A 25,596-nucleotide genomic window follows, 5' to 3' on the forward strand; every position below is an offset into this window, starting at 1 on the left:
TAGGATAAGAGCTTAGGCAGCGACGCGGGGCCGGGGCGCGGGCGGCAGCACGCAAGGCCCGGGGCGCAGGCGGCCGGGGTGGGGGGCGGGGGGAGGGTGTGGCTCGGGTGCCTGAGTCGCGGGAGTGGGTGGAGGGCCCGGGCGCTCCGGCCTCAGCAGCCCGAGCCAACTTGCGCTAGAGTCGGGCCCGCCCCCTAAGGGGTTAATCCTTTTCTCATGTTACCGAGCGGCTTATAAGGAGGGGGAGGCCAAGCCTCCGCCTTATTGGGAGCCTTTTGGGGTTTATTCTCTTCCCTTCTAACTTGGTGAGTTGGTTTATTATTTTACATGTTTAAAAGTTTGATTGTGGGGTGTGGGTTGTTTTTGTAAAAATATGTGTTGGGGCCTTTTTTTGGGATGGGAGGCGGAGGAGACCACTGAACATCTTCACATTTTGGAGAGGTTATTCCCAAAAATATTCGCTCTGACAGTTAGGAATGCCCAGGGCCACCGGGATGACGCGCTCGCGCCGGTGTGGGTAGCTGAGAGTTGAATGTCCGTGACCCTGGTACAGTTGGGTCCCGGAAGATACCTAAAAGCACGCCTGGCCTTTGAGTGCCCCCTGCCCCGGGTTGGGGGCTCCGGGACGTCGGAACAGTCGGGGGCTCCGGGCTCAGCCCCTCCGCGGATTTTCCGCATGAAGTTGCCTGCGCGTCGCAGGAGCGAAATGTCAGAGGTACCTTCCTTCCCCAGGCTGGCGCGCGCACGCAGGGCGGCCACTGAGGCAGCGCGAGGGAAAGTGGGGCTTCCTGCCTCCCCGACCCCCAAACACAGCACTCCCTGGGGCGGCCACCGTTTGCCCCCTGCGGGAAGGCAGGGATTTCCCGGCAGAGCGCGGGTCCTCCACCTGGACGGTCAGAACTGTCAGCGGCTGACGGCCGGTCCCGCGCAACTTCAAGGTTCCCGGGCTGCCAACCGCAGGAAAGCGCTGGTGTCGCCGAGCAGTTCCGTAGCAAGGGAAGATGGTTTTGCAGAGGAAATGGGTTATTTCCTTCTAGGTTGTTGTCGTCTTTTCTTTTTATTCTCCCTACCCTAGCAAGACCGGTCATAGAAGTTTGTTAGGTGGCGTATATAAAATGTCACCAAACACGGGGGGCGTCAGTCTTAGAAAAAGCTCCCCGGAGCCAACTGGGGAGGAGCAATTACAACTTGTCAACCTGGAAGCCGGTTTTGTTTGCACGGTTAGACACTCCGTGCCAGCTGCTTCTCGCAGGAGATGGTTTCTACCCCGGGAATGAGATTTCTCAGTGATCTGATTGTTTTTTGCAAATCATGGTAAGATAGGTGTCTTGTTTGTAAAAAGATGCCAAGTGCTTATGCTGAAATCTCTAAACGATTCATCTCCCCATGTCCCAAGCACCGTTACGTGGCATTTTGGGGGTCAACAATACATCCGGCCAGATGATATAATAGAAACCCCTCTTCTCATAATTAAGGGAAGAGTGTCCAAGATAGGAACTTACAGAATGTAAATAAACAATGCAGCCAAGTGGAAAAGCTCCTTCCAGTGTAATGAGTACCACTAACCCTGAGTTTTCCTTCTGTGGTTTCCGAAAGAGGACTTTCCTCAGTGGAACTCCTGAGGAGGACACTTAAATTAGGGGCTCAGGTTTCAACACCATAGCCTTGTAAAATGGTGACTCGGTTGTAGCCGGTGATTCAACATCGTGAGGCAGCTATCCAGGTTAGGTTTGGAAATTTTTTTTTAATAGAGAATGAAAATGAACTTTAGCCAAATGCAGACTGGTTTTGCCAACTTGGGCCAGAAACAGCTTGTCAAAGCCGTTCTCCAGGCTACACCTTTAAGAAGAAGAGAAATCCACAGTGCTTTTGCTCGGGGTTTGCCTACACCAGTAGCCACCCCATTTCCATCCAGAGCCTGCGTTTTGAACCTTGCTCTGAGCTGCCCCTAGAATAACACTCTGATGGTCTACGCTAATCCAATTTTAATCCAATTTTTTCATGCCCTCGGTCCAAATCTTCTCTCAACAAATTAAGTCACAGTGAAACTCCCAAGGATAGCAGGTTTCCAAGCCTTTGGCAAGATACCCATTTATTTATTTGTTTAGAGGCAGGGTCTCCCTCCCATTATGGAAGTGATCTCTGCTCATTGCAGCCTCGACCTCCCAGGCTCAAGCGATCCTCCCACCTCATTTTTTAATTTTTTTGTAGAGACGCAGTCTCACTACGTTGCCCGGGTTGGTCTCAAACTCCTGGGCTCAAGCAGTCTGCCTGCTTCAGCCTCCCTAATTGCTGGGATTACGGGCATGAGCTGCCACACCTGGTTAATACCCATTTAGTGAAGGGGACACTTAACCACATGCTACTAGGAAATCCTCCAAACTGCCCATGGATTTTGTCATTGTGTTTCCTCCAGAAGAACACTAGGGTGAAGGGAAGATGGCTGCCAGGAACCCCCATTCAGAATTGTTGAGTTTTATAAGTTGGAAAAGGCTTAAGAGACTCCCCTGACAAGCCGTGCTTTCCAGATGATAGTTCGGGATTCAGTGGCTTCCATAACTGTGCAGCCAGTTAACGGTACACAGAAATTAACAAATACGGCCTAAGAGCTTTAAGAAGACCAACTCTTGGGCCTTGCCTTCAAAGGGCTTAGAAGGATTAAAGCAAGTGACGGTCAAAGGCTATCATAAAAGTATAGACTATTAGGACAGGAAGAGATCTAAGCTCATCAGAGTCTAGTTCAACTCCCTTTTTTACATTTACCTTGATTTTACGTTGACAATAAAAATGGGGAAGCAAAGTGATTTGCCTAAATCCCATCATCCGTAAAGCAGGGGTTGATGGGCAGGATGACTCAGCTTGCCTCACCAGTTAGATCCGCACACAGCTGAAAAATATCCCTACCCATCAGATAAATTCACATGGCCACAAACCAAAGTGGACAGATAAACTTTCATATTCTGGAACATAGAGACTTCTACGTAAATGAGTTCAAAATTCAGGCCTCAGTTGCTTTGTTTGCAGAGACAGAAGGTTTGGCCTTCTGCTGAAGGAATGGAAAAAAAGAAGAGAAGGCCGGGCACGGTGGCTGACGCCTGTAATCCCAGCACTTTGGGAGGGTGGATCACGAGGTTAGGAGTTTGAAACCAGCCTGACCAACATGGTGAAACCCTGTCTTTACTAAAAATACAAACAAACAAATGAAAAATTAGCCCGGCGTGGTGGCAAGTGCCTGTAATCCCAGCTACTCAGGAGGCTGAGGCAGGAGAATCACTTGAACCCAGGAGGCTGAGGTTGCAATGAGCCAAGATCGTGCCACTGCACTTCAGCCTGGGTGACATAGCAAGACTCCGTCTCAAAAAAATTCAATAAAATAAAAATGCTCTCCTGTAGGCTTGTACAGCAGGAGCCCTGGAAGGCAGGAGATTCAGTACTGGGCTACTTCAGTCAAGTCCCTTCACCTCTTGGGGATGTTTCCCGATTTTGCAAAATGAGTAAGATTTTACAAAGAGGAATTGAATAAGATGACCTCAATTTTCCCCTTCAGCTTTAACATTCAGTAATTCTAACTCTCTTCAGGGGTTACGGATTCATCCTAACCCCATCCGTTTTTCAAGTGTAAACCTCTGATGATACAGGCAAGGGAAAAGAGGAAGGGGGTAGCTGGCACCAGAACTTCACTGCTGGCCAGACAGAGGCTTCTCATGGTGGCAGGCAATCTCAGCTCATAAAAAAACTGCAATCTGGTCCCACTCATCTAAATGCAGTCCACAGCCTGGTCTACATGGTGAGACCCTGTCTGTACAAAAAATAAAAATTATCCCAGGTACGGTGGCTCACGCCTGTAATCCCAGCACTTTGGGAGGCTGAGGGGGGTGGATCACGAGGTCAGGAGTTCCAGACCAGCCTGGCCAACATGGTGAAACCCCGTCTCTACTAAAAATACAAAAAAATTAGCTGGGCATGATGGCGGGTGCCTGTTATCCCAGCTACTCGGGAGACTGAGGCAAAGAATTGCTTGAACCCAGGGGGCGGAGGTGGCAGTGAGCCGAAACCATGCCACTGAACTCCAGCCTGGACGCTGTCTCAAACAATAAATAAATAAAAATTAAAAAATAAAAAAGAATTGGCTGGACATGGTGGCACATACCCATAGTCCTAGCCACTCGAGAGGCTGAGGTGGGAGGGTCACTTGAGCCCTGGAGTTTTTTTGTTTTTGTTTTTTGAGACAGAGTCTCGCTCTTGTCGCCCAGTCTGGAGTGCAGCGGCACAATCTCAGCTCATTGCAACCTCTACCTCCTGGGTTCAAGCAGTTCTTCCACCACAGCCTCCCACATAGCTGGGACTACAGGTGCGTGCCACCACGCCAGGCTAATTTTTGTAATTTTAGTAGAGACAGGGTTTCACCATGTTGGCCAGGCTGATCTCAGAACCTGACCTCAGGCAATCCACCCGCTTCGGCCTCCCAAAGTGCTGGGATTACAGGTGTGAGCCACTGCGCCCAGCATGAGCCCAGGAGTTTTGAGGCTACAGTGAGCTATGGTTGTGCCACTGCACTCCACGTCTCTCTAGGGTCTTTATCACATTTTATCACTATATGTTTTGTTTCAAGGTGGTCCTGAGCCCTCCATTAAAACTCTTCAGACTTTCTGGGCACATTTCTGGGTTAGAACAACTGTGCCAATTTGACTTTGGACTTAGCAGCTACTGAGTCCTGACTGCTTGTCAGAAATGTGCTGAATTCCAGCAAGATGTGGTTGAATCATTTAAATAGGATGCATTTCAGATGCATTCATTTTCCTTAGCATCATCATCAGCAGATATTTTAGTCCATGGAGGCAGAGACCATCTCTTGGTCTTTTCACTGTAGTGCCCCTACAGTGAAAGCAAGGACCTGGCACCTGATAGGTATTTTGTTGCAAAAATAAATACAAGCTGTGTACAAGGTACAGGCGGGGTCCGGGGACATGGGGTTGTACAAAGAGAAATAGACCTCAGATTTTGTGAACATAATAATTTAATCAAGCAAATAAGATAAAGGCATAAAAGTAAACAATACCCCATCATTAAATGATACCTGTCACCTGAAGAAGAAAGCCCTTAGATTGAGCTGGTTGGAGAAAGCATTATGGAGAAAGAAGGATGTCACAGAGCAGGGTCTCATTTTGGGGAAATGGCATGGCCACAGCCAGGTGGGTAGAGACTAGAGGGCCAGGAGGACTCCACTTTGACTGTGGCAGGTGAGTCAAGTTTTAGAACCAGAAGAAATAAGGCCACAAAGAGAGGTTACAAAGAACATTGAAAGTCAGGCTAATGAGTGGAATTTTTTTTTTTTTTTTTTTTTTTTTTTTTTTTTTTTTTGATGAAGTCTAACCCAGGTTGGAGTGCAGTGATCTCAACTCCCAGGTTGCCCCTACTGCAACCTCTGCCTCCTGGGTTCAAGCGATTCTCCTGACTCCGCCTCCTGAGTAGCTGGGACTACAGACACACGCCACCACGCCCCCGCATAATTTTTGTATCTTTAGTAGAGATAGGGTTTCACCATGTTGGGCAGGCTGGTCTCAAACTCCTGACCTCAAGTGATCTGCCCACCTCGGCCTCCCAAAGTGCTGGGATTACAGATGTGAGCACCATGCCCAGCCTTAATGAGTGGATTTTATTCTTCAGAAAGACAAAAGCCATTGAAAAAGTCTGAGTAGGCTAGGCGCAGTGGCTCACACCTGTAATCCCAGCACTTTGGGAGGCCAAGGTGGGTGGATCACTTGAGGTCAGAAGTTCAAGACCTGCCTGGCCAACATGGTGAAACCCCGTCTCTTGAAAAAATACAAAAATGTAGCCGGGCACTGGTGGCACACACCTGTAGTCCCAGGTCCTCGGGAGGCTGAAGCAGAGAATTGCTTGAACCTGGGAGGTGGAGGTTGCCGTGAACAGAGATCGTGCCACTGCACTCCAGCCTGGGTGACAGACCAAGACTCTGCCTCCAAAAAAAAAAAAGTCTGAGTAGAAAAATGCCATGACAATACACCATTTCCAAAAGGTTCATTGTACAGGATACGGAAGTCCATTAAGAGGCTGGCAAAGGAGTCATGGTCTTCACAAGGAAAAGCTCAAACCAATGGCCTGCTGGGGGGATGAAATAGAAGGGGTGAAGGCTACAGCCTTGACAGCTGCAGGCTCACCATTCCTCCCCAGGGCTAGAGACTATTTATTCTAAAGCCAACACTGGCAAGCACTTCTTAAAAATGTTTTTGGTTTTCTAAATCTTAAGCTAGTGTTGTTCTCACTTCTCTGCCCCAGCGGCCTCATTTTGAGAGTGGCTTGAAATGGAGGGATGTTGTGAAAACCTAATTTGGTAAAGGGCTCCTGGCTCCCAACTTAAATCAATTGCTTTCCATGTTGAGGGACAGTAGTGACAAACTATTCTATAGTTGCTCAGCCTACCTCTTGAGCTATCTAACTGCCCTTCCCACCTTTCCATTTGCTCTCAGACATGACACATCAACACACATCAAAATGCAAAGGCCTTTGCTGCAAAGAGCATACTCATCTTACAACATCTTATGCCTTATTTTAATCAACCAAATATTTAGCGGTAATAGAGTATAAAGTGAATATACAGTCCTTCCCAAGTATTAGGCTACAGTGGGAATGGCGCTATCAATAGGATTAATGATATTAAGTTAGATCAGATTTGCTGCTTTTTAAGATTTGTAGAGTAAATTCAGAACATTAGATTTTAAAAACAGAAAACCAGCAAGTCTGCTGGATAGATGAGGTTGTGTCCTGTTATTTTTCAGTTGCCTTCTATTTTAAATAAAATCTTTGCCTTAGTAACTTTGACCCAACAACTTATGGCTAGGAAAAGGATATAAAGGATATAATGCACCCTGACCCTGAAAATTCACCAGTATACAATTGTATAATTACGAAGAATTCTCTTTTTACATTTTATTTATTATTTATTTATTTGTATTTATTTATTTATTTATTTATTTATTTTAGACAGAGTCTTGCTCTGTCACCCAGACTGGAGTGCAGTGGCACAATCTTTGCTCATTGCAACCTCTACCTTCCGGGTTCAAGTGATCCTCCTCCTTCAGCCTCCTGAGTAGCTGGGACTACAGGCACGTGCCACCACACCTGGCTAGTTTTTGCATTTTTAGTAGACACCGGGTTTCACCATGTTGGCCAGGCTGGTCTCAAACTCCTGACCTCAAGTGATCCACCTGCCTTGGCCTCCCAAAGGATTACAGGCATTAGCCACCTTGCAGAGTCTCACTCTGTTGCCCAGGCTGGAGTGCAGTAGTGTGACCTCGGCTCACTGCAACCTCTGCCTCCTAGGGTCAAGTCATTCTCATGCTTCAGCCTCCTGGGTAGCTGGGATAACAGGCTCGCGCTACCACGCCCGGCTAATTTTTGTATTTTTAGTAGAGACGGTGTTTTGCCGTGTTGGCCAGGCTGGTCTTGAACTCCTGACTTCAAGTGATCCACCCACCTCGACCTCCCAAAGTGATAAGATTACGGGTGTGAGCCACCATGCTGGTCAACTTTAAAAAAAAAATTTTAGACAGGGTCTTGCTCTGTCACCCAGGCAAGAGTGCAGTGCTGTGTTCACTGCTCACTGCAGCCTGGAGCTTCCAGCCTCAACTCAAGTAATCCTCCTACCTCAGCCTTCCAGGTGGCTGGGACTGCAGGTATGTGTCACCACACCCCACTTTTTTTTTTTTTTTTTGAGACGGAGACTTACACTGTCACCCCAGCTGGAGTGCAGTGGCACGATCTCAGCTCACTGCAACCTCCACCTGCTGGGTTCAAGCAATTCTGCTGCCTCAGCCTCCCAAGTAGCTGGGATTACAGGCACCCGCCACCACATTAGGCTAATTTTTTTTTTTTTTTTTTAAGTAGAGGCAGGGTTTCACTGTGTTGGCCAGACTGGTCTTGAACTCCTGACCTCATGATCCACCCACTTTGGCCTCCCAAAGTTCTGGGATTACAGGCATGAGCCACTGGCCCGGCTAATTTTTTTTGTTTGTTTGTTTTTTGAGACGTGGTCCGGCTCTGTCGCCCAGGCTGGAGTGCAGTGGCGCAATCTCGGCTCACTGCAAGCTCCGCCTCCGGGGTTCGCGCCATTCTCATGCCTCAGCCTCCCGAGTAGCCGACTAATTTTTTGTATTTTTAGTAGAGATGGGGTTTCACCGTGGTCTGGAATTCCTGACCTTGTGATCCGCCCGCCTCGGCGTCCCAAAGTGCTGAGATTACAGGCGTGAGCCACCGCGCCCGGCCTGCTAATTTTTTTTATACATTTTTGTAGAGACAGGGTCTCCCTATGTTACCCAGGCTGTTCTCAAACTGCAGGGCTCAAGCAATCCCCGCACCTTGGGCTCCCAAAGTGCTGGGATTACAGGCGTTGAGCCACTGCGCCTGGCCGTATTTGTAGTTTCTTGAGGAACCTCCATACTGTTCTCCATATTGGCTGTACTAGTTTACATTCCCACCAACAGTGTATAAGAGTTCTTTTCTCCGCATCCTTGCCAGCATTTGTTATTTTCTGTCTTCTGATCATAGCCATCCCAAATGGGGTAAGATGATACCTCACTGTGGTTTTGATTTGCATTTCCTTAATGATTTGTGATGTTGAGCATTTTTTCATATATTTGTTGGCCATATGTATGTCTTTTGAGAAATGTCTGTTCAGATTATTCACCCTTTTTTTTTTTTTTTTGAGACAGAGTCTCACTGTGTCACCAGGCTGGAGTACAGTGGCATGATCTCGGCTCACTGCAACCTCTGCCTCCCGGGTTCAAGCGATTCTCCTGCCTCAGCCTCCCAAGTAGTTGAGACTACAGGCGTATAGGCACGCGACACCACGCCCAGCTAATTTTTGTATTTTTAGTAGAGACAGGGTTTCACCATGTTGGCCAGGATGGTCTCGATCTGTTGACCTCGTGATCCACCCTCTTCAGCCTCCCAAAGTGCTGGGATTACAGGTGTGAGCCACCGCGCCCGGCCTGTTCATCCTTTTTTTTTTTTTTTTTTGAGACAGAATCTTGCTCTGTGCCCGGGCTGGAGTGCAGTGGTGCCATCTCGGCTCACTGCAAGCTCCGCCTCCCGGGTTCACGCCATTCTCCTGCCTCAGCCTCCCGAGTAGCTGGGACTACAGGCACCCACCACCACGCCCAGCTAATTTTTTAATTTTTTAATTTTTAGTAGAGACAAGGTTTCACCGTGTTAGCCAGGATGGTCTAGATCTCCTTGACCTCGTGATCCACCTACCTCGGCCTCCCAAAGTGCTGGGATTACAAGCACGAGTCACCGCGCCAGGCCCTGTTCACCCATTTTTAAGTCAGATTGTTGGGGAGTTTTTTTTTGCTGTTAAGATGTTTGAGTTCCTTGTATATTCTGGATATTAATCCCCTGTCAGATGAATAGTTTGCAAATATTTTCTACCTTTGTGTGGGTTGTCTTTTCATTCTTTTTATTTTTTTTTTTGGGAGGCAGAGTCTCCCTCTGTTACCCAGGCTAGAGTGAAGTGGCAGGATCTCAGTTCACTGCAACCTCCACCTCCTGGGTTCAAGCAATCCTTGTCCCTCAGCCTCCTGAGTAACCAGGACTACAGTTGTGCACCACCACACCCAGCTAATGTTTTGTATTTTCAGTAAAGATGGCATCTCACCATGTGGCCCAGGCTGGTCTCAAACTCCTTAGCTCAGGCAATCCACCCACCTTGGCCTCCCCAAGTGCTGGGATTATAGGCGTGAGCTACCACACCTGGCCTCACTCTGCTGATCTGTTTCCTTTGCTGTGCAGAATCTGTTTAGCTTAATATAATCCCATGTTTATTTTTGCTTTTGTTATGTGTGCTCTTTCAGTCTTGTTCATAAAAATCTTTCCTCAGACAAATGTCCTCAAGTGTTTCCCCTATGTTTTCTTCTAGTAGTTTTATAGTTTTGGGTCTTATATTTAAGTCTTTGATCTATTTTGAGTTGATTGTTGTATAGGGTGAAAGGTGGGGATCTAGTTTTATTCTTTGTATCGATATCCAGTTTTCAAAGCGCCATTTATTGAAGAGACTGACCTTTCTCCAATGAATATCTTTGGCACCTTTGCCAAAAATCAGTTGGCTGTAGACACATGGATTAAGTTCAGGGGTCTCTCCTGTTCCTTTGGTCAGTGTGTCTGTTTTTATGCCAGTACCATGCTGTTTTGATTACTGTAGTGTTGTCATGTATTTTGAGGGCTGTTAGTGTGATGCCTCCAGCTTTGTTCTTTTTTTCAGGATGGCTTTGGCTATTCATGATCTTTTTTGGTTCCATACAAATTTTAGAATTTTTTTCTTCTATTTCTGTGAAGAATGTCGTTGGTATTTTGATAGGAATCCACTCTGTAGATTGCTTTGGGTCATATGTAAATAATTCTTTTTGTTTTTGTTTTTTGTTTTGTTTTCTTTTGTTTTTTTTTTTTGAGACACAGTCTTGCTCTGTTGCCCAGGTTGGAGTGCAGTGATATCTCGGCACACTGCAACCTCCTCCTCCCGGATTCAAGCAATTCTCCTGTCTCAGCCTCCTGAGTAGCTGGGATTACAGGTGCCTACCACCATGCCCAGCTAATTTTTGTAGTTTTAGTAGAGACGGGGTTTCGCCATATTGGCCAGGCTGGTCTCAAACTCCTGACCTCAGGTGATCCACCTGCCTCAGCCTCCCAAAGTGCTGGGATTACAGATGTGAGCCACTGTACCTGGCCGTAAAGAATTCTTAAACTTGAGGTTGGTTGCCATTAAGAGCTCTAAGACCACGGCATGGACTCATTGATTATTATAGATATAATTAATGTTTAGTTAGGCTAAAAATAAACATAACTGTTTTGGCCGGGCATAGTGGCTCACGCTTGTAATCCCAGCACTTTGGGAGGCCGAGGCGGGTGGATCACAAGGTCAGGAGATCAAGACCATCCTGGCCAACATGGTGAAACGCCGTCTCTACTAAAAATACAAAAATTAGCTAGGTGTGGTGGCACATGCCTGTAGTCCCAGCTACTCAGGAGGCTGAGGCAGGAGAATCGCTTGAACTTGGGAGGCAGAGGTTGCAGTGAGCCGAGATGGCACCACTACACTCCAGCCCCGGCACAGAGCAAGACTCCGTCTCAAAAAAAAAAAATACATATGACTCTTTCAAAGTATATGTAACCACAGAGGCTTTGAAAAAGACAGTATTCATGTGCTAGAGCCCAATCCAGAAGACTTAAGTTAAACCAGTGTCAATGTCAGTGTCTCCTTAGTGGTGTTAAGGTACAGGTCTGCTTGTTCTGATGTTTGTTGTGGTTTGAATGGAGAGGCACAGTGAGGTTAGAGGTAACTCAGTTAACTGGTATCCAGATGGGGCCCCACAGGCTTGTATAATAGCACCTTATTTAGACACCATATTATAGAGTATCATCATGTACTTGGAAATTGAATTGCTAATATACCAATTGGTGGTCAACTCTGAGGAAATTACTCCTGCTTAACAAACTCCCAGAAGACAGAATGCCCTCATTTTGATTTATAGTGACATTGTGTCTGTGTAGGTACATCCACATGGAACACCAAATCATAATCAGAATATTGCTTACTGAGTAGAAAATGGGGGGGAAGAAGAGTTGCTGGGTGATCGCGGTGACCAGGGACATCAAGCAGAGATGCTTATGGTATCTCAAACACGTACTCGGTGGAAGGTGCTGGATGCACAGCCAGTGTTTGCTTTTCAGCCTCCATTTTCTAGGCTTCATTTCTGATCAACATTCCTTATGGTCAGTGCAGTCTTTTCTGGCCTAAGTTGAGTCTTTCAAGGTCAGCATTAATACCTGGTCTGGTGACCATCTGGTGTCCTTCAATATGCTTCTAAATATTCTGCTCTGGTTCTTCATGTCTGTTTATTTTTCCCATTTAACTTTCTTTTTGGGGGGCCCATGTACAATACCAAGATTTGTATATATGTATATATACATAAACTTATCCAAAGACTTTATACTACTTGTACATAATTTAAATGTTCAACTGTCAGCCAGGTGTGGTGGCTCATGCCTATAATCTCAGCATTTTGGGAGGCCAAGGCGGGTGTATCTCTTGAGGTCAGGAGTTCGAGACCAGCCTGGCCAACATGGCAAAACCCCATCTCTACTGCAAATGCAAAAATTAGCCAGGTGTGGTGGCGGGCGTCTGTAATCCCAGCTACTCGGGAGGCTGAGGCAGGAGAATCGCTTGAACCCAGGAGGCAGAGATTTCAGTGAGCCAAGATCACGCCACTGCACTGCAGCCTGGGCAACAGAGTGAGGCTCTGTCTCAAAAAAAAAAAAAAAAAAAAAAAAAATTAGGTGGGTGTGGTGGCGCATGCCTATAGTCCCAGCTACTTGGGAGGCTCAGACAGGAGAATTGCTTGAACCCGGGAGGCAGAGGTTGCAGTGAGCTGAGATCACGCCACTGCACTCTAGCCTGGACGACAGAGCAAGAGTCCATCTCAATAAATAAATAAATAAATAAATAAATAAATATTCAACAACCTAAGAAATTGGGTAAGTACTTTATATATATATATACACACACACACACACACACACACACATACACACACACATACTTTATGTTCTAGGGTACATGTGCACAACGTGCAGGTTTGTTACATATGTATACATGTGCCATGTTGGTGTGCTGCACCCATTAACTTGTCATTTACATTAGGTATATCTCCTAATGCTATCCCTCCCCCCTCCCCCCAGTAAGTCATTCTTATCTGTTATGTTTGCTAAAGAGTATGAGAATCATCAATCCTCACGCTATTGCTGATCTGAATTGTTTTTTAACTTTTTCTTTCAGATTAAGAATGACCCAAAATAAATTAAAGCTTTGTTCCAAAGCCAACGTGTATACTGAAGTGCCTGACGGAGGATGGGGCTGGGCGGTCGCTGTTTCATTTTTCTTCGTTGAAGTCTTCACCTACGGCATCATCAAGACATTTGGTGTCTTCTTTAATGACTTAATGGACAGTTTTAATGAATCCAACAGCAGGATCTCATGGATAATCTCAATCTGTGTGTTTGTCTTAACATTTTCAGGTTAGTACATCTTTCGGCCTAACTATGACGTAAGTGTAGGTCCCTTTTAATTTGGCTACCTTGATAATGGTAGTCGGGGTGATTGTGATGTTTTCATTCCCTTATATGCCTGTTGGTCCTTCCTAGCCCCAACTAACAGGGTTTTCAGAGCACTGAGGACTGGCAAGAAACAAAAGGCACTGAAGAAAAAAGCCTTATTTGCCAGCCATGACAGCCTTCAATTTCATACACACGTATTAAATATCTGCCGTCTGCACACTCTTAGGATTCTGTAGATCCCCTTGAGGAGTGCAGTCAACCCCCTTTTGTGAGGATGTGAGGATATTGTCACTGTCTAAGAAGCAACATCAAAAAGTTGCTGGTGGCCGGGCACGGGTGGCTCACGCCTGTAGGCAAGCGTAGGAGGCCAAGGTGGGTGGATCACTTGAGGTCAAGTGTTCAAGACCAGGCTGGCCAACATAGCAAAACTCCATCTCTACTGAAAATAGAAAAATCAACCAGGCACGGTGGTTCGCACTTGTAGTCCTAGCTACTTGGGAGGTTGAGGCACGAGAATGGCTTGAACCCGGGAGGCGGAGGTTGCAGTGAGCTGAGGTCACACCACTGCACTCCAGCCTGGGCGACAGAGCAAGACACCGTCAAAAAAAAAAAAAAAAAAAAGTTGCGGCCAGGCACAATGGCTCATGTCTGTAATCCCAAAAATTGGGAGGCCGAGGCAGGCAGATCACAAGGTCAGGAGTTCGAGACCAGATTGGCCAACATAGTGAAACCCCCTCTCTACTAAAAATACAAAAAATTAGCTGGGCATGGTGGTATGTGCCTATAATCCCAACTACTCAGGAAGCTGAGGTAGGAGAATCACATGAACCTGGGAGGTGGAGGTTGCAGTAAGCCCAGATCGTGCCATTGCACTCCAGCCTGGGCGACAGTGCGAGACTCCGTCTCAAAAAAAAAAAAAAAAATTGCTGACGTACCGTGTCCCAATCTCATAATTCCAAGTAGAAACATGTAAATGTGGATGCATGAAGAGAAATGACATGTGTACAAGGAGATAAGGTGAAATTACAAATATTGTTCTGAGGAGACTTTCTGAATTCTGAGCACCTGTTTCCCTAAAGGACTTCACTGATTCGTCATTACATAATCTACTCCCAGACCCAATAGCATAAAATAAAATGGGGCTTCAGTATCATTTTTAACATACTAATCTTCACTTGGTCCTATAAAGGACTATTGGATATACATGCCAGGTCTCATGAGTTCGTTGTTCTGTCAGAAATAATTGCCAAGGGTTTTCCAAGAGAAAACAGCTGTTGAACTCACCTCAGAAAGTTAACCAGGCTGGGCGTGGTGGCTTACGTCTGTAATCCCAGCACTCTGGGAGGCCAAAATGAAAGGATCACTTGAGCCCCAGAGTTTGAGACCAGCCTGGGCAACATAGCAAGACCCCATCTCTACAAACAATTAAAATAAAAAATTGACCAGGCTTGGTGGTACACACTTGTGATCCCAGCTACTCCGGAGGCTGCAGAGCAAGGATCGCTTGAGCCTGGGAGGTCAAGGCTGCAGTGAGCCATGATCATGCCACTGCGTTCCAGCCTGGGCAACAGAGCAAGACCCCATCTCAAAAAAGAAAAAAGAAAAAAGAAAGTTAACCAGGTTGACCTTAAACTTCCCTAAGTTTACCCTTACACCCAGTCTTGGAACTGTTACCTCTGAAGTGATCGCTAAAGTTAAAGCCCTTCTTTAAATGTAGTCCATTTTTAGCCATAGAATGTCTTTAAAAGGCAGTTCTACATGTTTTTACCCTTTGGGTAAGGTAGAAATTTCTCTCGTTAGCTGGGTGTGGTGGTGGGCACCTGTAATCCCAGCTACTCAGAAGGCTGAGGCAGGAGAATCACTTGATCCTGGGAGGCGGAGGTTGCAGTGAGCTGAGACTGTGCCACTGCACTCCAGCCTGGGAAATAGAGCAAGACTCTGTCTCAAAAAAAAAAAAAAAAAAATTTATCTTGTTAGTTCTCATACTATCTCTTACAAGTTTCATGAAGTAGTTCCTGGTTCCAGTTTAAGTGAGTATTAAGATAACTTAATTTTTTTTTTTTTTTCCGAGACAGAGTCTCGCTTTGTTGCCCAGGCTGGAGTGCAGTGGTGCGGTCTCAGCTTACTGCAACCTCCGCCTCCCGGGTTCAAGTGATTCTCCAGCCTCAGCCTCCCGAGTAGCTGGGATTACAGGCACCTGCCACCATGCCTGGCTAATTTTTTGTATTTTTATAGTAGAGATGGGGTTTTGCTATGTTGGCCGGGCTGGTCTCTTAATTCCTGAACTCGTGATCCACCTGCCTCAACCTCCCAAAATGCTGGATTTACAGGTGTTAGCCACCACACCCGGCCAAGTTAACTTAATTTTTAAATTGTGGAATACTTAATTACCTTCTTAGAAATATAATTTAAATGAATTAGGACTAAAATGTCATATTTGGTAATCTAAATAAAAAGAAAATCCAAAAGCTTCAGTTTTAGGTCTTTTATAAACCTAAAAATAAAAATGTAGTCAACAAGAAATTTCCACTTAATACTATTATACCAGAAGATAATTCTTCCAAATGCTATTATTCTAATTGTTAATGCTTTGAGCCAACATTCTGACTCAAAATGGTGACAGTGGTTTTATTATGAGCTACATCCAAGATTACTTTGTATTCTAATGGTTAACATAGTAGATACATATAGACTAATCCCAAAAAATGGAATTCTTTTCTCCCCACTTCCTCTTCTAGCATGTTGTTGTTCCTTGACCCAACTTTCAATGGCTCACTTATGTCACTGTTGTCAAATTAATATTAAGTAACCTATAACTAGGAAACTAATTTGCCAGATTTAAATGTCCTAGGGGATACAGCTTATAGAAGCTAAGCAAATGATGATTCGCTTTCAATTATCTATCCCATAGCAACTCTCCTTCAGGAGTGCATAACTTAGAATTCACATTCTTTCGTCCTGTAAAGAAACTAACTAGGCTGGGCGCGGTGGCTCACGCCTGTAATCTCAACACTTTGGGAGGCCGAGGTGGGTGGATCACCTGAGGTCGGGAGTTCGAGACCAGCCTGACCAACATGGAGAAACCCCGTCTCTACTATAAATACAAAATTAGCTGGGCATGGTGGCACATGCCTGTAATCCTAGCTACTCGGGAGGCTGAGGCAGGAGAATCACTTGAACCCAGGAAGTGGAGGTTGCGGTGAGCCAAGATCACACTGTTGCCACTCCAGGCTGGGCAACAAGAGCAAAACTCCATGTCAAAAAAAAAAAGAAACTAACTAGAATCTGATCCCAAATGGAGCTTTTTAAAAAGAATCCAAAGCCGTGAGTAGAGAAAAAACAATGATTCAAGCAATCATAGGAAAACCAATTTTTATTATAGAATAACATAAATTAAATACATATCTAATTTTATAGATGCTTATGGTGAGTCAGAGTCATCTAAAAATATAGATAAAAGTTGTATACTGTTATTCTGGCTTTCTCTTTCAGGAGTCTGACAAATCGTGTTGAATTTGAACACATAGTAAAATAATTCCTGCACTGACTTTGCATGAAATATATTATGGTTTTGTTTTGTTTTTTCTTGAGACAAGGTCTCACTCTGTCACCCAGTATGGAGTGCAGTGGTGTGATCTTGCTCACTGCACCCTCTGCCTCCCAGGCTCAAGCAATCCTCCCACCTCTGCCTCCCGAGTAGCTAGGACTACAGGTGTACACCACCATGCCTGGCTAATTTTTGTATTTTTTGTAGAGACGGGGTTTCGCCATGTTGCCCAGGCTGGTCTTGAACTCCTGGGCTCAAGCGATCCTCCCTCCTCAGCCTCCCAAAGTGCTGGGATTACAGGCATGAGCCACCGCACCCGGCTGTATTTATATTTGACATCATCTCTCCATGTGCAAGATGTGGAGGAAGGAGTCTTATGGCAGCTAACCCTGAAGCCTCTGTGAGTTAAAATATCGTTTGGTTCCTTCCCGGCAGCTCCCCTTGCCACAGTCCTGAGCAATCGTTTCGGACACCGTCTGGTGGTGATGTTGGGGGGGCTACTTGTCAGCACCGGGATGGTGGCCGCCTCCTTCTCACAAGAGGTTTCTCATATGTACGTCGCCATCGGTATCATCTCTGGTAAGTGTTCCTCTTTGGCTCAGAAGTTCTCTAGACACTTAGTTTGAAGAACAAGTAAGGGGAAGGAGGAAATTAAAGCCAAACTATATTTCTTTCTCTTTCTTTTTTTTCTTTAACATAACGGTGTCTCAGATCAGTAGTTTTGAACTGAGCTATATGGACTTCAGGGGACCTGGGAACCTGTTCTCAAGTGCCCAAGAGTTTTTGATTGATCTTCACCAGAGATGATGATAACTTCTCTTTTGCTATATTTGCAGCCAAAAGATAGCATTTCTACAAAGTAGGACGAATTTCTGTAGCCAGTATTTCTCAAATCAGTGTCTGAGGATCCAAGGCTGTAGGGAAGTGCAACACGCCAGACTTAATCTTGGGGGCCTAAGAAAACCTTTTTCCATTTAAAAGGAGTAGCCAGCATAGTGGCTTATGCCTGAATTCCAGCGCTTCGGGAGGCTGAGGCAGGAGGATCGCTTGAGCCCAGGAGACCAACTGGGGCAACATAGGGAGACCCCATCTCTACAAAAAAAAAAAAACTAGCCAATCATGGTGGTGTGTGCCTGTAGTCCCAGCTACTTTGGAGGCTGAGGTGGGAGGATCACTTGAGCCTGGGAGGTCAAGGCTCCAGTGAGCTGTGATCACACCACTGCACTTCAGCCGAGGCAACAGAGTGAGACCCTGTCTGTTTTAAAAAAAAAAAAAGAAATGAACAATAAAAGGAGGCCGTATATTCCTCATAGACGATAGACACACACACACACACACACACACACACACACACACACAGTTGTTAAGATTTGCAGACTTTACATTTTTCCTGTATTTCTGCACATACGAAACGACTTATTTCTTTCTAGATACAAATCTTATATAAAATTTCATGCAATAATAGTTTCATCCATTGTGAATTATATAAATTTGAAAAAAAGTGTTGCAAAGTAAAAAAAAAAAAAAAATTATACTTTTAGTATCCCAAAACCACCACTGAAGTTTATCCAGACCTTTCATGAAACCCATTTTTCTTTGCAACATCACCTTTGTCCAGAATGAATTACTTGGCTCCCAGAACTTAAGATTCAAAAAGCAAAACCAAAAATCCCAGCTCTTTGAATGCATCCTTCCAGTCTCAAGCAGTATGTGGGTTTCATTGGCTTTTCTGACTTTTCTTTCACAGGTCTGGGATACTGCTTTAGTTTTCTCCCAACTGTAACCATCCTATCACAATATTTTGGCAAAAGACGTTCCATAGTCACTGCAGTTGCTTCCACAGGAGAATGTTTCGCTGTGTTTGCTTTCGCACCAGGTAGGTGGACTACAACAGTCTAAGTGTGAATGTGGATGAGGGACGCCACTCAGGTATTCTTGCTACACTAACTTTTGCCAACAGTACGGATGACTTTAAGTGTATGAGTAATGAGAGGTTATTTACGTCTCTTCTCCAGCTCATTTTTAGGATCTGTCCTCCCTAACCCCCACTTCAGGTATTCAGACCACTTTAATAATAGGTTTGAATTCCTAACTGGGCACATATGCAGTGGTAGGGCTTTCTTGACACATGCAGTCCAGAATAATCTAGTAATTTGCAGTTGTTCACCTGTTATGTCCTCTCCTTTTTCAAAAGAGCTGCATTCAATGTGGATTTAGATTATGCTAATAAAGACAGCATTCTTATCTGTGTGCAGATCATCTCAAAACAAAATCTTTGGCCAGGCACAGTGGCTCATGCCTGTAATCCCAGCACTTTGGGAGGCCAAGGTGGGCGGATCACCTGAGGTCAGAAGTTTGAGACCAGCCTGGCCAACATGGTGAAACCCCGTCTCTACTTAAAACACAAAAAACAGCTGTGCATGGTAGCACGCGCTTGTAATCCCAGCTACTTGGTAGGCTGAGGCAGGAGAATTGCTTGAAACCAGGAGGCCGAGGTTGCAGTGGGCCAAGATCACACCACTGCACTCCAGCCTGGGCGACAGAGCAAGACTCCGTCTCAAAAAAAAAAGATTGAGTACACATTCATAATGCTGAGTATAATAAATTTCCACAAAATTTATAATGGAATCTGGATCCATATTTCTTCTTGATGGCTTCTCCTGGGTCTTGAGTCCATTATTGACCTTATATTTTATTTCTTCTTCACTCACTCCTGCCTCTTCAAGCAATCATGGCTCTGAAGGAGCGCATTGGCTGGAGATACAGCCTCCTCTTCGTGGGCCTACTACAGTTAAACATTGTCATCTTCGGAGCACTGCTCAGACCCATCATCATCAGAGGACCAGGGTCACCGAAAACAGTCATCCAGGAAAATCGGAAAGAAGCGCAGTATATGCTTGAAAATGAGAAAACACGAACCTCAATAGACTCCATTGACTCAGGAGTAGAACTAACTACCTCACCTAAAAATGTGCCTAGTCACACTAACCCGGAACTGGAGCCGAAGGCTGACATGCAGCAGGTCCTGGTGAAGACCAGCCCCGGGCCAAGTGAAAAGAAAGCCCCGCTGTTAGACTTCTCCATTTTGAAAGAGAAAAGTTTTATTTGTTATGCATTATTTGGTCTCTTCGCAACACTGGGATTCTTTGCACCTTCCTTGTACATCATTCCTCTGGGCATTAGTCTGGGCATTGACCAGGACCGCGCTGCTTTTTTATTATCTACGATGGCCATTACAGAAGTTTTCGGGAGGATCGGAGCTGGTTTTGTCCTCAACAGAGAGCCCATCCGTAAGATTTACATTGAGCTCATCTGCGTCATCTTATTGACTGTGTCTCTGTTTGCCTTTACTTTTGCTACTGAATTCTGGGGTCTAATGTCATGTAGCATATTTTTTGGGTTCATGGTTGGAACAATAGGAGGAACCCACATTCCACTGCTTGCTGAGGACGATGTCGTGGGCATTGAGAAAATGCCTTCTGCAGCTGGGGTCTACATCTTCATTCAGAGCATAGCAGGACTGGCTGGACCGCCCCTTGCAGGTAATTTAAATACACAAAATACAAATGCTTGTCTACTCCCCCGTATGAATTGTGCTAGCTTCCTGTTTAAGCCATAAAAAAACTTACTGCCGTTTTATATTTCCATGGAATTTTAGAGCTGCCAGGGATTAGAGATTACCTGAGCCAGCCCTCTTGATTTAAATATGAGGAAACTGAAGGCCAAAGAATTGAAGCCAAAGGTCCGATGGTAAATTAGTGGTCGAATCAGGACAGGAAGCTGTGTCTGTAGTCCAGATTGACCCAGGCTTTTTTTTTTTTTTTTTTTTTTTTTTTTTTTTTTTTTTTTTTTGAGATGGAGTCTCACTCTGTCGCCCAGGCTGGAGTGCAGTGGCACAATCTCAGCTCACTGCAACCTCCGCCTCCCAGGTTCAAGTGATTCTCCTGCCTCAGCCTCCTGAGTAGCTGGGATTACAGGCACCCACCACCACGCCTGGCTAATTTTTGTATTTTTAGTAGAGACAGGGTTTCACCATGTTGGCCACGATGGTCTCAATCTCTTGACCTCATGATCTGCCCTCCTCGGCCTCCCAAAGTACTGTGATTACAGGTGTAAGCCACTGCACCTGCCAACGCAGGCTTTTTCTATCACCTTGCCTTCTCTCATGCTAGACAGGAACTCATGGATTTATCACCTTCAGAGCCCACCTGACTTCTGGAATGATAGAACTAATGGACTTCTGTAAGTCACCTTCCCTTCTCAGGAAAGGTGTTTGGGAATGGATAGCAGCGCTCTGTAAATACCTAATTGATTTGTACAGAATGTTTCCTTGTAGGAGGGACATAGGTATGTTTCATATCTTAGATCCCAAATGGGTCTTTAAAGTGTTTGTGATTAGAAATCATACCCCTGTCAAAAGATACCTAAAGTGGGCCAGGCGCAGTGGCTCACGCCTCTAATCCCAACACTTCGGGGCGCTGAGGCGGGCAGATCATTCGAGGTCAGGAGTTCCAGACCAGCCTGGCCAACATGGCAAAACCCCATCTCTACTAAAAATACAAAAGTAGCTGGGCATGGTGGCAGGCACCTGTAATCCCAGCTATTCAGGAGGCTGAGGCGGAAGAATCGCTTGAACCTGGGAGGCGGAGGTTGCAGTGACCCGAGATCGCGCCATCGCACTCCAGCTGGGGCGACAAGAATAAAACTGCGTCTCAAAAAAAAAAAAAAAATACCTAAAGTGAACTCAAGTGAAAATAAAACAGTTCCTTCCTACCGAAGAATATTACCTTTTCAAAGAAGTATGCATCTAAATGTCCCAGGTTTTAGATCCTCTGCTACGACAGACTTAGCCCAAGAAGAACAAGTATATTGTGTGTTTGTCTCTTTCTCCTCTCCAATCTAGCAAAGATGTCCGCCTTTAACACCCATTTTTCTTTAGAAACACAAAAGAAAACAAGGAAGGCAATGAAACTGAGAGGCTTCTGAATGTGAGGGTCGCCTGGGTGAGAGGGCTTATGTCTAGGAAGGCTGCTGTTAACGGACGCCATGCTGTCTTCCAGGTTTGTTGGTGGACCAAAGTAAGATCTATAGCAGAGCCTTCTACTCCTGTGCAGCTGGCATGGCCCTGGCTGCTGTGTGCCTCGCCCTGGTGAGACCGTGTAAGATGGGACTGTGCCAGCGTCATCATTCAGGTGAAACAAAGGTAGTGAGCCATCGTGGGAAGACTTTACAGGACATTCCTGAAGACTTTCTGGAAATGGATCTTGCAAAAAATGAGCACAGAGTTCACGTGCAGATGGAGCCAGTATGACACACTTACTCACAACAACAGCCACTGTGTTGGCTGGAGAGGGATGGGGTGGGCCCGACGGGGACACAAGGAGGTAGAGGAGCTAACCCCTCTACTCCACTTTCAAAACTACATTTTAAAGGGAATGTGTATGTGAAGAGCACTACGAACATCGTGTTTGTTTTGTTTTGTTTTAAGCTTTCCTTTTTGCTTGTTTTTAAAGCCAAAACAAAAAACAACCAAGCACTCTTCCATATGTAAATCTGGCTGTATTCAGTAGCAATACAAAAGATATATAGAAAGACTCTTTGGTTCACATTCCAATATTAAAATAGTGACATGAACTGGCAAAGTGGTTTTAAAAGCTTTCACGTAGGACAAATGATTTTCTTTCTTTCTTTTCTTTCTTCCTATGGTCTTGTCTGAATAAACTACTATCTTGAATAAAACAACATCCAACCCAGGTCATTGAAATGAAATTGGCCAGTCAAAAAAAAAAAAAAAGATTTCAATCATTTAAAAAATTCCTAATTTTCAGAAATATGAATAAATAGTTTTTGTTAAACCTTTTGTAAAGTACCAAGGCTCCCATTAACAAATTACGGCCTCTGCTTGCTGGAAATGAAGTATAGTTGAAGACCAAACATTTTACTAATAAACAAATTTTAAGTATATACATAACTTGAACTTCATAAATGTGAAGATTACCACTTCTTTTTATGGCCAGTCCTTACCAGAAGTATTTCAGTACAGAATATACAAAATGGCATTTAAAAATGTGTTTCCTGTTGCTTTTAGTTATACAGAAATATGTGACTGTAGTGTCTTTAATTTAAACCACTATTTATTATTAAGTTATTCTAGGATGATTAATCAAAAAAAAAAATCGGAGACATAAGCAGCATTTTTACCTCCTTTCTGCAATCCTTTAAATGACTCACAGAATACGTCTTATCTTGTAAAAATACTTTCATAAACGGCCAAGTTGTCATGATTCTTCCATTTGATTAGGGGCAACGTGTGCTATTAAAGGGGAAAAAATACTGGATAGCAAATCGCCTTAGCTTTCAAAAATAATTTGTTTTATCATCTAAGAATACTTGAGGAACTTCTTTGATCAGAATTATATTTCATTAAACTGTTAAAGCATTTCTGATTTAAAGAAAAAACCATCTAATTGTTGAAGGATTTCTGTATTTCACATGGGGGTAACAGAGACAATTACGTTATAGTGAGTTACAAATTGCAATTTACATCTTCTATAACTTGATTGCTCTAAGTTGCCAGAGGTATCGGGTAGCTGGTCATTGTTTTTTTTTGTTTTGTTTTTTGTTATTCTTTCTTTTTTTTCTTTTGGAGTTACACTACATGTATAGTATTGCTCACGTTAGCAGTTTTCTGTAAAGAGGGCAAGTGTCGGGATAATAGGTGGACTTTTTACTCACCTATTTTACCACAATCTCACCCTGCAGGTGATGGTCAATGCTTGCTGCTCCATCTTTATTCATCGTTAATGTTAATTTATGACAACTCAGGGGGAAAACCATAACAAGCCTAGTTTGGTTACAGGTACACACAAGCTTGAATATTTCTCTGCACTGAAATGAAAAGTGGCATAGTTCATCACCACCTGCTACAATCTGTAGAGCATCTTATCAGCCATAGAAATAGGACAATCTATAAAACTTCGGGGAGGGTGGGGGAGGAAATGACAAAGTGTCTGTCAAAAACAGACATACCTAAAACAAGGTGGATGTAGCAAATCTCTGTCACTGCTTGAGAAGAACTTTGAGCTTGTGGCAGTTTTGCAGACTTAACATGACTTCAGCACTTTACAACATATTTTTTACTATGAATGTTCAATACAATTTAATATTTATAACTGATTTCTGAGGGATCTGCTCCATGTCTATTCTGTTATCTGCATGAAAGCAAAATGTATGCCAATTTCAATGTGTCAATAATCAAGGTTTTAAATGTTTGGAAGAAAATACAAACAAGATTGCTGATTTGTTCTGTATTAGTGACATTCTGGTACTTCTAGATTTGCAATAAATCTATGGATTTTTTATTTAAAGAGACTGATTTTCTTCTGTTATAAGATTTATTGACTCTCACAGCATTCAGTGTTTGATGCAATTAAAGTTATAAAAACTCACCAAATATTCACTCCAAATAAATAATTTTTTAACGTTTATCTTCTGCAAAACCTTTTAACTCTACTAGAGATATATAAAGTTTCCCAAGAAGTTTCTACTGAACTTTTTATTTATATTTATTATTATTATTATTATTTTAAGATGGAGTTTCACTCTTGTTGCCCAGGCTGGAGTGCAATGGCACAATCTCAGCTCACTGCAACCTCCGCCTCTCAGGTTCAAGTGATTCTCCTGCCTCAGCCTCCCGAGTAGCTGGGATTACAGGTGCCCGCCACCATGCCTGGCCAATTTTGTGTATTTTTAGTAGAGATGAGGTTTCACCATGTTGGCCAGGCTGGCTTCAAACTCCTGACCTCAGGTGATCCACCTGCCTCGGCTTCTCAAAGTGCTGAGATTACAGGTGTTAGCCATCGTGTGTGGCCTGAACATTTTTATGTCCTTTTTTTTTTGGTCATTGAAAGCAGGACAATTTTATTTTATGTTGAGTTTCATACAAATCATTTTAAAGCACCTTAGAAAAAGACTAAATAATTCAAGGGAAGTCTTAAGTAATGAATAACAGGAGAGGGAAACAAAGATTAAGTAATATAATCAAATGAAGAAGCACATTTTCATCTAAGAATCGAAATCAGAATGAAAGCAGCAATGTAATTTAATTATTAATGAAAAATACATGAATGAAATGATATCATGGTACCCAGAGTAAGCCTATCAAAAGTCATAAAGGCAAATAGTTAAAGACTACACCCAGTCACAGAAGCGTTCTAAGAACTGTTGTAACCTGTAAGTAAACAGTACGGACTCTACATGCCAGGGGTTGGCAAACTTTTTCTGTAAAGGTCCAGATAGTAAATATTTAAAGCTTTGCAGGCCATGAGGCCTCTGTCTAGTCAACTCTGCCGCTGAGGGTCAAAAGCAGCCACAGACAATATATAAATGAATGAACATGGCAATGTTTCAATGGAATTTTATTGACGGATACTGAAATGTGGATTTCACAAGATTTTCACACAGCAAATATATATTTTTTTTCAATAACATAAAAACGTTAAAAAAACACACACACACACACTATTAGCTCTCAGGCTGAAAACATAAAAAATAAACAGTGGACTGGATTTGGCCTGTGGACCACAGTTTCTAGCCCCTCCACCACACATCTCTAACATTGGCACAGGTCAGTACCGCCAGAAGCAAAACTCTGAAAACTAACAGTCCTGACCCATGGGAAAGGATTTATTGTGGTCAAAGTAATTCTTAGATCATAACTGCCCCAAAATAGGAACGATGAATAAGTTAACCCTTTTTTTTTGGGACAGAGTCTTGCTCTGTCACCCAGACTAGAGTGCAGTGGTGCAATCTTGGCTCGCTGCAACCTCCACCTCCCGAGTTCAAGCAATTCTCCTGCCTCAGTCTCCCAGGTAGCTGGGATTTCAGGCGTGCAACACCACACCCAGCTAATTTTTGTATTTTTA

General features: G+C 44.2%; 2 protein-coding genes across 3 annotated transcripts in view; one reads left to right on the top strand and one right to left on the bottom strand.

Moving 5' to 3' along the window:
- Positions 1-25,596, bottom strand: part of ARSG (arylsulfatase G) — a 147,591-nt gene that overhangs the window by 115,463 nt on the left and 6,532 nt on the right. The gene's annotated exons all lie outside the window — the stretch shown is intronic.
- SLC16A6 (solute carrier family 16 member 6) lies at positions 24-24,043 on the top strand. Its single transcript, XM_050762456.1, has 6 exons — positions 24-305; positions 12,848-13,086; positions 17,108-17,251; positions 18,420-18,548; positions 19,399-20,214; positions 21,733-24,043. Exons 2-6 carry the CDS (start codon positions 12,855-12,857, stop codon positions 21,981-21,983), a joined length of 1,572 nt encoding a protein of 523 aa, XP_050618413.1. The 5' UTR covers positions 24-305; positions 12,848-12,854; the 3' UTR covers positions 21,984-24,043.

The sequence above is a fragment of the Macaca thibetana genome, chromosome 16 (genome assembly GCF_024542745.1).
Source record: "Macaca thibetana thibetana isolate TM-01 chromosome 16, ASM2454274v1, whole genome shotgun sequence".
Classification (NCBI taxonomy): Eukaryota; Metazoa; Chordata; class Mammalia; order Primates; family Cercopithecidae; genus Macaca; species Macaca thibetana.